General features: G+C 39.7%; 1 protein-coding gene across 3 annotated transcripts in view; it reads left to right on the top strand.

Moving 5' to 3' along the window:
- The first annotated feature begins 5,407 nt into the window (after positions 1-5,407).
- LOC114033551 (UPF0461 protein C5orf24 homolog) overlaps positions 5,408-12,634 on the top strand; it is a 59,206-nt gene continuing 51,979 nt past the window's right edge. Inside the window, exons 1-2 of one of the 3 annotated variants that reach the window (XM_027849094.1) lie at positions 5,408-5,622; positions 12,124-12,553. In XM_027849094.1, the coding sequence (XP_027704895.1) occupies positions 12,127-12,553 (427 nt within the window). In that variant the 5' untranslated portion in view covers positions 5,408-5,622; positions 12,124-12,126. The remainder of the gene's footprint in view (positions 5,623-12,123; positions 12,554-12,634) is intronic. The other 2 variants (XM_027849090.1, XM_027849091.1) reach the window with 2 other exon arrangements.

The raw sequence follows: 12,634 nt of genomic DNA on the forward strand, positions 1-12,634 counted from the left end.
TTGTGATTTGCATTTTCACTTAAGTTTATGGACCCCCTTAATGCTAGTAGTGCCTGCTCTCTATGATTATCTTCAATTTATCTTGTATATATCTTTTTTTGTACATCAGTTTACATGTTGAGTACACTATTAGAGAGCAGGGACTGTTTCCCCACCCCCCCTTCTTTGTATCCCCAATGCTTAGCACAGTGCTTGGCATGTAGTAAGTACTTAGTGCTTATTGACTTAATTTGACTGCACTTGCTAGTCAGAGGAGGGAGTATCCATACCAATGAAATCAGATACTTAGAGTTTTGAAGTATTATTATTGTTAAAGTACATTCCCAGATTACCTAATATAGAGGCACCTATATCAGAGATTCCAGGGGCCTGCTTTTGGGAAAAGACATTTTGGATTCCTCACTTGGGTGGGAGCCACTTCTATCATAGTGATTAAGTAGCTGTAATAGGCTGCATCTTTAAAACTACCAAAATAGCACCATCTCTTTCTCTTTCCATTTGGGTTGAAAGGGGGTGAACTCATAGCCCCATGTGACTTGAGTGAGGGGAAGAACTATCTTCCTCTACCCACTTTTAGGCACTGTGGTCCAGAGAATCGAGCTTGGTGTTTTGCTCTGTTTCCTTTGTCTTTTTCAGTTCTAAGTGCAGGTGGTAGAGCCTGCCCTTGACCGGGGAACTCGAGCCAGATCAACCTTGGATCCAGGATTCCAGGTCAGATGTTGCTGCCAGCCTAGAAGTGAACCCCTCCAGTCCCTTGGGACTCCGCTCCGAGGGAGACTTTGGCCTTGGAACTTGATAGGAACATGCTATATAGGAACTGAATTAAGTTGTAAACCTTATCCTCTTCCCCTGTTCAGAGACTCAGGTGATATAGGGGACTTTGCGCTCCCTCCCGCATTGGGGGGATGTTTGTATGATTTTTTGCTACACCTTTGAAGTAAATATTTGTTTGTTGAAGATAATCTGGTAAGTAGTTAAGCTGGGGTGCATGAGACCTCTAAAAACTAGGGTAATACAATTGGCAAAGGTTGGAGCCAATGGTAGAGATATTAGACACCCTGCTTCTAAACTCCCTTAAGAGTACCAGAGAACCCTGGGGGAAGGATGAAACATAACATACCTGAACTTTAAGCAATGGTTGCCAGGGTAAATACTGTTATATTAATAAATAATTCACATTTATGCAGCACTTTAAAGTTTATTTCTGGAGTTATCTATGATATTACCTGGCTAGCAGCATCTTTAAGGCTAATTAATATTCAATATCAACACTGTCTGAGGAATTTCACAGACTATGTACAATAAATTTTTTCTAAAAGAAAGAATAAAAATGAGATGTGACACATAATTAAGACAATTCCAACCCAACCTATTAAATGAACTGTGAATAGACATTCACATAGACTTTTCCTAATGAAATTTAAGCAACACAAATTCATTGCTACATCAGAGAGATTAAAAGACACTAGAAACCATCTCAATTAGCAAATACTTTATCTCTTGCAAAGCAAAAAATTTGTCAGCCAAGGACAATTCCTAGGAATGATATAAACTTGTTTGTAAAATCTTGTGGAGAATGATGGTGGAAGAACATGAGAAGTATTGTTTTATAAAACTGAAAGAAACAGTGGAAGATAAAACAAGTTTACAGAAACTTTGATAAAAATCAAACTAAATCAGATCATCCCAAGAGTATTTGACGATGAAATTAAGACAACAAACAAATAATAAAACGAAAAAGTCTGCCAGAACTTTTATAACAATTTTCTCTGTCGATGACAGGGGGCTACCACATTTGAAAAGATCCTGATATATTGCATGCCGAAGTAAAAACGCTGCTAAAGAAAATAGAAATGGGATGTGCAGCTTAACTAGACCAGATATGCTCTTTGACTTCAACAAGCTGTAGCATGCCCAGCAGCCATACCCCAGTAAAACAGTCTCTGCAGACGGGTGAAGCCAGGTTGAAGGTTGACAGGCAAACCAACATGAGTTATGGGGATGTATACCTGCAGCATGCATGAAGACTTCCCCCATCAGAATGGGCAGATGAGAACAATTTGTTCCAAAGGCTGAAGGTGGCTGAAGCAGGCCTTGTGGAGTGCTGAGAACTTGGTCAGGCATCAGAGATACCAAGGGCATCCACTGCATCCTGGGCCATGGCCAGTTGTCTTGACTTTTGTCCTACTACTGGGCTTTGATGACTTTGAAAGACAGAATGAGGCTGAGGACTTCACACAACTCTGTCTCACTTAAATCCAATTCACTCACAGGTCAAGACATCACCCATCAACATCATGATGTCATTGGTCCTCTTTGAAAACAAAAAATGAACAACAACAGCAACAGCTTTGAAACATTATTAAGATATCCGAAGGAAGAAAGGTGCTTAGGGAAAAAAAAATCACAAATGTAATAATTACTGCAAAAAAAAGTTGCCATCAATAACTAGAAATAGAAAACATCAATACCCAATGACCCATATACCTATAAGTTCTGTCTAGTCTGACTAGTCCAATCTCATTTTTACAGCTGAGTAAAACGTGACCTAAAGAGGTTAAGCTCAAAGTCACAAAAATAGTAAGCATTAGAGATGGTATTTGAACCCAGGCACTTTGGGAGGTATTGGGTATACAAAATACAAAGAATGAAACAATCCTATTTTCAAGGATCTGATATTCTATTGGAGGAGACAAGTACATTTATGAACATATGCAGAACAAATATAATCAGAATACATACAAGGTAGTTAATGCAAATAAGGGAGCACACTAGCAGTTGGGGAAATCAGGAAAGGCTTCCTGTAGAAGTTGGAGCTTGAAGGGAAATGTGGAATTCTAGGAGGTGAGGGTGAGGAGGGAGTGCATTCCAGGAATGGGGGGCAACCTGTACAAAGGTGGGAGATGGGAGTGTACCTTGTGAAGAATGGAGAGGAAGCCTTCTAAATGTTCGCCTTCTAATATTCATTCCCATTCTACAAAATTCGCCAAGTACTTAGTGTGGATTCTGAGTTATCCTTGTGGAGTTTACATTGTCATAACAGTAGATGACCTCTAAATTCCTTCCTAGGTCCAATCCCAACATCTCATCCTATGTTTTTCCATAATTTGAATTCAACTTTTTACTAAACCAAAATCTTCACAAAGTAATTAATTTTTCCTAGCTCTTGTCAGGGGTTCTCTGTTGCAGAACGTACAGACTACAGACATTGAGACCCAGTCTGATTTTATTCTATAGTTGTAAAGTGTTGCCATTGTGTTTAGTCCCAGAATTTACAGAGAACATTACATTTTATGTATTATGATATCACAGAATATGGCATATTTTGGGATGGACACTGACACAAGCTATGATGCTAGCCACTGTCCTTTTAATAAATTATACTTGTTGAACAGAAAGAGAACAACATCGTACACAGTAACAGCAATATTGTTAGATGAAGAATTGTGAATGACTTAGCTATTCTTAGCAATACAGTGATCCAAGACAATCCCAAAGGATGAAGCATACTATCTGCCTCCTGAGAAAGAACTGATAGTGCTTGAATATGTGCTATTTTTCACTTTCTTTCATTTTTTTCTTTTATTCAAGTCTTCTTGTACAAAATGACTAATAGGGAAACATTTTACATAATTGCACATGTATAACCTATATCTGCTTACCATCTCAGTGAGGGAGGGATAGAATTTGGAACTCAAAATTTTAAATAAAAATGTTTTTAAAAAGTAATGTAATAGCAAAAAGAATAAAAATATTTTAAAATAAATATGTAGGGAATCTCATATGCTATAATTTCAAGTGTCCCAGGAAATAAGTAATATATGGACTAAAGTCAAACCTCTCCTTGCTCTTTGAGACTCTTGAAAGACATCACTGCCCTTTCCTTTTCTTTGTTCTGTGGACTGAGAAATCTGGCTTGATCAAATTATGAAGTAGCCTAGAAACACATATATTAACTTCCATTTTTGACAAATATTTTTATTGCACTCAAAATTTTTTTCATTCAGGATTTTGAGCAAGAAAAGGCCTTTAGAGGTCATCTACCCCAATTTCCTCATTATAAGACAAGGAAACCATAGTCCAGAGAGATGCCCAAGAGCACACAAATCATCAACTCCTAAAAGGAAGGAGGCTGTGCTGCTTCAGTTACTAATAATAGATGACATTCATACAGCACTATAAAAATTTCAAATGCCTTTACCTGATTTTATTTGATCATTAAAACTGAGAAGTCAATACTACAGATAAAAATTATCCCCATTTTTTTTTTTATAGATGAGGTAAATGAGGCTCAAAGAAGTTCACTGACTTGCTGCCATTGTGTTTTTTAAAAGCAAGATTCAAGTCCAAGGCTTTCTGCATGAAATCTCACCTAGCAGCCAGTCATCAGTCAATCAAGTCCCTCTGGGCCCTCTTGGCCTTAGGAAGGGGGAATATGAAGACAAAAAGTGGTACAGTCGTTGTTCTTAACTAGGCATTAATTGTTTTTTGAAAAGTGCTTTTCCTATGAAGGGAACTCTGCCCAGTCACCACTCCTGGACAAGTCACTTCTCTTTCACCCTCAGTAAAATGTCCTGACACACCTCAACAAGGCTGTGGTGAGCATCAAAAATGGCTTGGGGAAAACCGTGAAGGGTAGGCAGTACATTTTAAAAAACATTATTTATTTAAACATTCATTAAAAAAAAACAACTGAGTTCCAAATTCTCTTCCTCCACCTCTTCTCCACCCACTGAGAACATAAGCAATGTATCAATTATACATGTGAAAACATCATTTCCATACTAGCCATGTTGCAAGAAACAAAGTGAAAAAAGTATGCTTTAATCTGCACTTAGAGTTCATCAGTTCTCTCTCTGGGGAATGGATAGCATTTTTCATCATGGGTCCTTTGAAGCTGGATCATTGTATCGATCAGGGTGTATAAGTCTTCCACACTTCATCCTCGTACAATATTGCTGTTATTGTGAACAATGTTCTCCTGGTTCAGGGCAGTCGGAATAAAGGATGGAGTCAAAGCTTGCCTTACTGGCTGTGCACGTGCATTGGAATACTCTTTCCATAAAGATTTCTCCCTTCCCAGAGGCCCTCATTAAAACTACTCCCAGCTTCACCTCGACCCTTAACAAGAGGCCGGAGGCAATAAGCTCCGCCTCTACCTCTGCCCCTCCACTATCCCATCCCCCCTCCGCCAACCGTCTGCCAGCTTCAATTTCACGCGCGTGCGCAGACGGAGGTCAGCCACTATGACGGGGGTGCCGGAGAAACCGGTGGGCGGAGAAAGCGGGCAGGCTGCGTCCCGTGCGCGTGCGGTGCGTGCGCGGCTGCGACTGCATGTGGTGCGCGCACGCCGCCGCCGACGGTACCTGGGTCTGGCTGCTTGCCGCCTACCGTCTCGCTCGCCGCCGTAGCGCTACTCTGTCCGCCTGCTCCTGGGGCCCCGGGGCTGGGCTGCTTGTCGAGTCCCGGCCGCCACCTGCGGGGTGGTTTCCTTCGCCCAGGGGGCGGGAGGCGGGGAGTGTCGCAGGCCGCGTGAAAGGGGGTCTTTCTCTGTCTCCGCATCCCGCCAGCCGCATGGGAGCCACCTGGAAGGTCTGAGGGGCTGGGAGACAAGTTGCCGTGGTAGGTTTGTAGACGTGGGGCCTGTCAAAGTCGGGTGCGGATTTCCTCTCGGGGAAGAAGTGGGAGGGCGGGGGCAGTGTCGTGTCCCGTGTCTGGCGGGGCGGTGGGGCGCCCGGCGGGCGGTCGGGACTGGGGACGGGAATCCCTGGTTGCAAGATGGAGATGGAGCCGCCTGGGAGGACTGGGGAAGTGCTGCAGCCTCGCCCGGGGGCCTGGGGTGAGGGGGCCGTGCCTCCTCGGAGCCCGTAGCCTCTGGAGCTCGGGGAAACCCCTCGGATTGGGAAAGAGTTGGCTGGTACGACATTTATTGATTTGCTTTTTTAAAAAACCTCAAATCCGTGATTTTTTTCCCTTCCCTTTAAAATCAGATTTTGGCAAACCTTAACAGCTTGGAAAGTGTTGGCCATCCAGATAGGGTCTTGATTACAGTTTGCAAGCTGTTTAAAGAAGTCGATAAATGCACTTAATAAGTAGGCTTCGAGAACAGCAGACAGGCAGTGCAACGTTGCCTTTTTAAAAGTGTGTTTCCATTCAGCTTTGGCGACATTCTTGCCCTAATTTCTTAATGTGAATATATGCTATTGCTGGGGGTTTCTAGGCCTAAAGGCAAATGCTTTAAAGTTTCGTGTCAAATAAGAAAGTTCCCTTCCTCTAGAAGCTGAGAGCTTATGGGCACAAATAGGCAAATGTCCAGAAGACAAAGAAGGCCGTAATTTATTTTCTGCTGTTCTATCATAACTTTCCAGTGGTTTACTCCAGGATTCAGAAGTGGTTTTTGTTTAGTGCTGGGCTGGAGCTTTTGGCGGAGATGAGGCAGACCCGAAAGACTTTACATTTTTACTGGACTTTGATGGCGGTTAGTGATGGAAAAGTCAGTTTTAAAAGTTGTGAGATCCGAAATTTCTGGGGTGTAGGATCTGAGTCTCTCAAAGAAAGTAAGTTGGTTTCTCAGGTAGTTATAGAAGGTTTCTTTAAGTGTTCTATGAAGTTCATAAAGAGTTTGCAATTTTTATGTTGTCAGTAATGAGGACATTTAATCTGCAGGACTATTTGGGAAAGTGAAAGAAAGCCTTTGTTTTATAGAGGATATCTCACAATGAGAATTTAGGACAGTCTTTTTGTGTGTACTTGAAAGACTAATGTAGTTGGAGTTAACATGTATAGAAGAGCATATTCTACTTGAGTCCTGCTGCTTTCACTGCACCATTTTTAAAAAGTCTGCCCTTTTTCTCAAACTAGCCTAAACAGTTCATTTCATAACTCCTTTGACCTTTAGTCCCTTCTCCCCTCCCCCCCACCCATTCTCAGTTTGTATTGACCTTGGCTTTAGTTTCCAGCATTATGGCTGTCAGACTACATCCTTCCAAAATCAAAATTATTTTATTCGTTAAAGGAAATCTCTACTAGACTGTATTGCCCCCAAGCTAGTGTCCTTCTCTTTTTCCTCTTCCTCCTCTTTTCAGCAACTTTTTTTTGGTGGTCTCATATTAGAATGTAAGTTCCTTTGAGGCAGGCCTGGCTCTCTTGCTTGTGTATGTAACCCTACGGCTTAGCCCAATATCTAGAGTCTAGACTATGGGAGCAAAACACCAAGGAACCAATGGAACACCACACAGAGAAGTAGGCGCTAATATTGACTTTGAAATTGTAGTTTCCTCAAACTTAAGTGAGGTATGTAATATATTTTTGTATCTGTGTGAGAGGTGTAATGACTTATTTGATGAGTGCCCAAGACAGCTAGTGGGTTTCAAGCCCTGCCTCTGACACAGGCTAGGTAGTGACCTTGAATATAAGTCACTTAACTATTCTGTGCCTCAGGCAAAATACTAATATTAATAAAAAGGAGTTGTTGATCTTCATTCCCACACTCCAGTTTTCACCACTTCTGGTAGAGAGAGTTTCCCACACAGATGAAATCATAGGTCAGACATAGGCCATGACACTTGGGCCTGGAGTCAAGAAGGCCTGAGTTCCAGTTTGTTCTCAGACACTTACTAAGCTGTGTGGCCCTGGGTAAGTCACTTAACTTTCATCACAGTTTTCATTTCTATAACTGTAAAATGGGGATAATAATAGCACCTACCTCCTAAAGTTGTTGTGAGGATTAAATGAAAAGATAATTGTAAAGTGTCACAATGCCAGCACATCGTAGGAGCTTAATAAATACTTGTTGTTTCCCCATCCACCTCCTCTCTTAGAGGCATAAACATTTGGTATATGCTAGCTGTGCAGATAAGAATCTGATGATTGTTTCTTATCTAAGAGAAGTTGAGTCAGTATTTATTAAGCGCTTACTATATGCTAGGTACTGTGCTAAGCTCTGAGACCACAAATAGAAAGTCCTTGTCCTCCCAGAGCTTACATTCTTGATATTTTCTGTTTTTTACTGTCACCATAGTATCTCAAGTATCCTTCCTCCTCCCTCTCTCCCTGAGGGCCATCCCATATGACAAATGGTATTTTTTTAGAGAGGAAAAAAAAAACCTGCCACAACTAGTAGACACCTTGAAAACGTCTGAAAACATGAATGTGTAGCACGTATGAACCTCCCCCCTCCATGAAGGGATAGGTTGGGGGTGTCTTCTCATACCTCTTCATTCCGAGTCCTGCTACTTGATCTTTTAAATTTTGTTACATTCACTTTTGATTGTTCTTTCTCTTTACATTGTTGTGGTTACTGTGTATGTTATTCTTTTGACTCTGCTTACTTTACTCTGCATCAGTTTATGTTACCTTTTTCCATGTTTCTCTGTATTCATCACACATCATTTCTTATAGCACAATAATATTCATGTACCACAATTTGTTTAGCCCCAGAGTTTGCATTCTAATGGGAGAAGACAATATATAAACAGAAGCTGAAAGGGAGGGGAAACAGTGACTGACACAAAGGTACCTTGACAGGTGCCTGACTTAGAGGTATAGTAGAGAAAGTCTTAGTTGGTAGTGCAACCTGCAGTATAGGTTGGAGAGGAATGAGACATGGCTGGCCTGGATGCCCTCCCTGAATGGAATTGTCAGGGGAGATGTACAGGGTGGAGGGAACTTCCAGTGTGTGAATTCCACATCTGGAGTGAGCTTCAGAAACAAGAGCTGCAGAATGAAGTTGAAGGCTTGAGGTGAAAGTACATACTCCTTTTAAAATAGTAATTGTCAGAGCAAACTGGGCGGTTCCAGGGTCATTTTATCGGTCAGTCAATATTTACGGAGTTTCCAAAGTACTGTAATAATTGCTTGGGTCATACACAGTTAGCTAATGAGCTATTTTTTTCAACCTCAGTTTTCTCATCTGCAAAATGAGCTGACTAGATCTCAAAGGTCATTCCAGGAAAACACCCTTACAACACTTAGAAAAGTAGTTGTTTTCCCCCACTGTTAAATTTTATCCCAGGTAGAGGACTTTTTTTTTTTTTTTGGTGAGGCAATTGAGGTTAAGTGACTTGCCCAGAGTCTCACAGCTAGTGAGTGATCTAACTACCCCCATATTTTTCTTTCTTATACAAATTAATATAAACAAATAATGTTTATTTTTGTACGTGTACAGGCCATGGAGTTAGGGAAAACCTGGTTTGTGCCTCAGATAATAGATGTGTGATTGGGCAGGTTTTTTAACCTTGTAACTTGTTGATCTGCTTTGGTGGAGGAAGCTTCTATGCTAGAAGTTTCTTACATTGATAATGAAATCACAGGTTCTGATAGTCCCTCACTTCAAAAACTGAGAGAAAATTGATGAAGTCATTAGAATTGGGTATAGCTCTTTTATTTTAATGAACTGATTGTTTAATGATAAAGTGGCTGCTATTTGTGGTAGAAGGATGTAGAAATCTAGGCTTCTGATGACCTTGAATAAAAAAGTAAGCTGGGACTTCTGTATTTTCTTGGTGCTGTAATAGACTATAAAAACAGTCATCTAGACTTCAGTAGATCTATGATTTCAACAACTGTGTGTATTTCTTCCATCCAGAGTGTCTTCTTATGTGATGATGTGTGGTTCTTTTCCATGTTCTTCTGTAGATCTTCCATAAAGAATCCAGTCAACATGGAGGGAGGCCTGATTTTAGTGTTTCTGCATCTAGGGCTAATCATCTGCTGTCTTTTTCTCTCACCAGATGAGCAGCTCACCTGTCTTATATAGCTCATTTATATATCTTATAACACTTCTTATACATAGGTATATATACATTTTTTATTTTTAAAAATATATTTTTATTGATTTCCTTAAATATTTCCCAGTTAGATGTAAAAAATTTTAACATTCATTTAAAAAAAATTTTAAGTTCCTAATTCTCTCCCTCCTTCCTGCCTTTCCCCCCTCCTTGAGAAGGCAATTTGATGTTGTTTATACATGTGAAGTCATGCAAAACATTTTTCATATTAGCTCTCATACATAGGTATATAATGGGACCTCCTAATACAAGAGTTTTTCAACCTGTGAAATAAACTATGTTTTGCTTAAATATGGAACTCTTGATATCATTAATATAGATGTCCTTTCCAACAATACCGAATTGTAACCCTTACATGCTTGCCCTTGACGTGCTACTCTTCTCTGTATCTGCTGTAAGCTCTCCCCAGGGGGTCCATGCAGCTTGTTGGAGGCCTTCTTCATTTTGAATTAAGAGAAAATTAGGTGATGGAGATGGGGTCTGCAGAGGTTAATTTTTAATGCATTGTTGGTAATGGAAACTGGGAACGGAAGAACTATTAAGGGTTGAAACTGATTTTCCTTTTTTTGGGGGGGGTTCTGTGGTAGGGGATGGGAAGTGACAGAACAGAATTTTTTAACAGGATGGTCTGTTTTAAATTGAGATTTTTGGTCTGTATTATATTTGTAACTCATCTTGATAGAGCCCCTTTGTTACCATTTGGAAATTTGATATGAAATAGTAAACAACCTAGTTCTCTTTGTTCCCTTTGGGAATTAGCAGGGTTATTAATTTTTAATTTCTTTGGGGTCTAGTTCTATTCAAAATTCTCAAATCTATAGCATTTCTATTCCTTCCTTTTTAGAAAATAGGTGTAAACAAGACTTCTTACCAACAAACATTTTTCCTTATAATTAAGATTATGTGGACAGGAGCAGTTTTTGTCTCTGAAAGATCTTTTCAGTTCTTAATAAATGTTTAATACTTCAAAGATCAGTGATTTCATTTAATAACCTAATTTTGTTAAATAATTAAATGACTGTTAATAACAATTTTGACTAATCTCAGTTCCTTTTTCCTTTTCCAGTCTATTTGAAGTGAGTTGATTTTGGTTTTGGCATACATTTATTCATTTATTATTATTATTGCTATACTGTAGAAGTAACTATCACATGGACACTTATGGAACACCACATAGATAATAGTATTTATCATTGTAGGCAAACATCCTATAGGATCTTGAGGATCTATCCTTGCCTACATTTTGATTTTTTAATTTAAATCTGAATGAGAGCTCAAAATGCAACAAGTTGCTCTAGGTCTTAAATCCTTACTTCCTGTTTATCTAAATGGTCTTACCAGTTAGGGCTCTGTTTTTTTTTTTTTAATGCAGTTAAAGTTTTTCAGAAGATAAAACATTGGGGGTGGATTGGGGAGGGATGGTACCCTCAAGACAAAAAACAGACCTTTATTTGTTAATAAGTCAGAATGCCTCTATGAGGAAAGAGAGTATAATATTTATGGATGTGTGCATTCAACCATTTTGTCAAGTTCAGCACCAGGAATCCAGCCATACCCTCAAAGAAGGCATATTATTAACAGCACACCAGCCACGTGTGCTGCATGGCTCACCTGTTTGTATGAACAGATGAACCTGTTTTATGGAATGGAATCCTTATTCCTCCCTTTAAAATTGTATCCTATTTGGATAGATGTTTACTTTTAGATGGGACTGAGTTTCTTAGGTCAAGGGAGTGTGTTCTTTGTTTGGTACATTCCATCTGTTGTAAAGTGCCATACACATTTACAGCTCAGTATAAATAATAAATCATAATGATGAAGAAGCTTCTATTATGCAGGAACTGTGGTCTGTTAAGGAAGAAATAAGAAAAGTACTTGTGAAAATTATAATAAAAGAGTAAAAGGAATCCAGGAATGTTGTCAGCATGATTCTGCTTTCAGTCTAACAGAATTTTCATTATTAAAATCCTTCTGTGTTTTTAGTAATTAAAAAGAAAATGACCACTCTATGAGATTACTAGGTCTTTTTTTTATCCATATTCTTTTTTGTTTAGTTAGGCCATATCCTTAACTAGAGTTATTGTCATGGTAGATCCTATACTATAATATTATCTTGTGTGGAGTGTTACCTAACTCATCATGTTGTTATTACTTCCTTGATTTTTGTGAATCTGTTGAGATATATATATGTATATATTTGTTTACTAAATGTTCTGGATTTTGCCTGATGGCCCAAATAATAATTGTGATAAAAACAGTTTTCTTATTGAATACTGTCATATAAATGTATGTTTATGTATATTTATACCTATTTATATCCTTTTATTTTGGGTAGAAAATGATGCATCCTGTTGCCAGTGGTAATACTGCTTTCTGTGGGCCTGGCAAGGCTTCCTGCCTCAATGAAGACAATATGAGAGCTGCTGATCAATTTGACTTATATTCCTCTCAACAAAGCAAATACGGCCACACGGTCAGCCACAAACCAATTGCTTGCCAGAGGCAAGACCCACTAAATGAAACACACTTGCAGGCCACAAGTGGCAGAAGCATAGAGACAAAAGATGAACTCAAGAAAAAGAAAAACCTCAATCGATCTGGTAAACGTGGCAGGCCCTCGGGGACCACCAAATCAGCCGGATACCGAACCAGCACAGGACGACCCCTTGGAACCACCAAAGCGGCTGGATTTAAGACAAGTCCAGGCAGACCTTTGGGTACAACTAAAGCTGCAGGATACAAAGTCAGCCCAGGGAGACCTCCAGGTAGCATTAAAGCTCTATCACGACTTGCAAATCTAGGTTATAGTTGTGACAGTGCTGCTTTTCCTTATCCAATGGTACATA

The sequence above is a fragment of the Vombatus ursinus genome, unplaced genomic scaffold, assembly GCF_900497805.2.
Source record: "Vombatus ursinus unplaced genomic scaffold, bare-nosed wombat genome assembly UNPS02007284.1, whole genome shotgun sequence".
Classification (NCBI taxonomy): Eukaryota; Metazoa; Chordata; class Mammalia; order Diprotodontia; family Vombatidae; genus Vombatus; species Vombatus ursinus.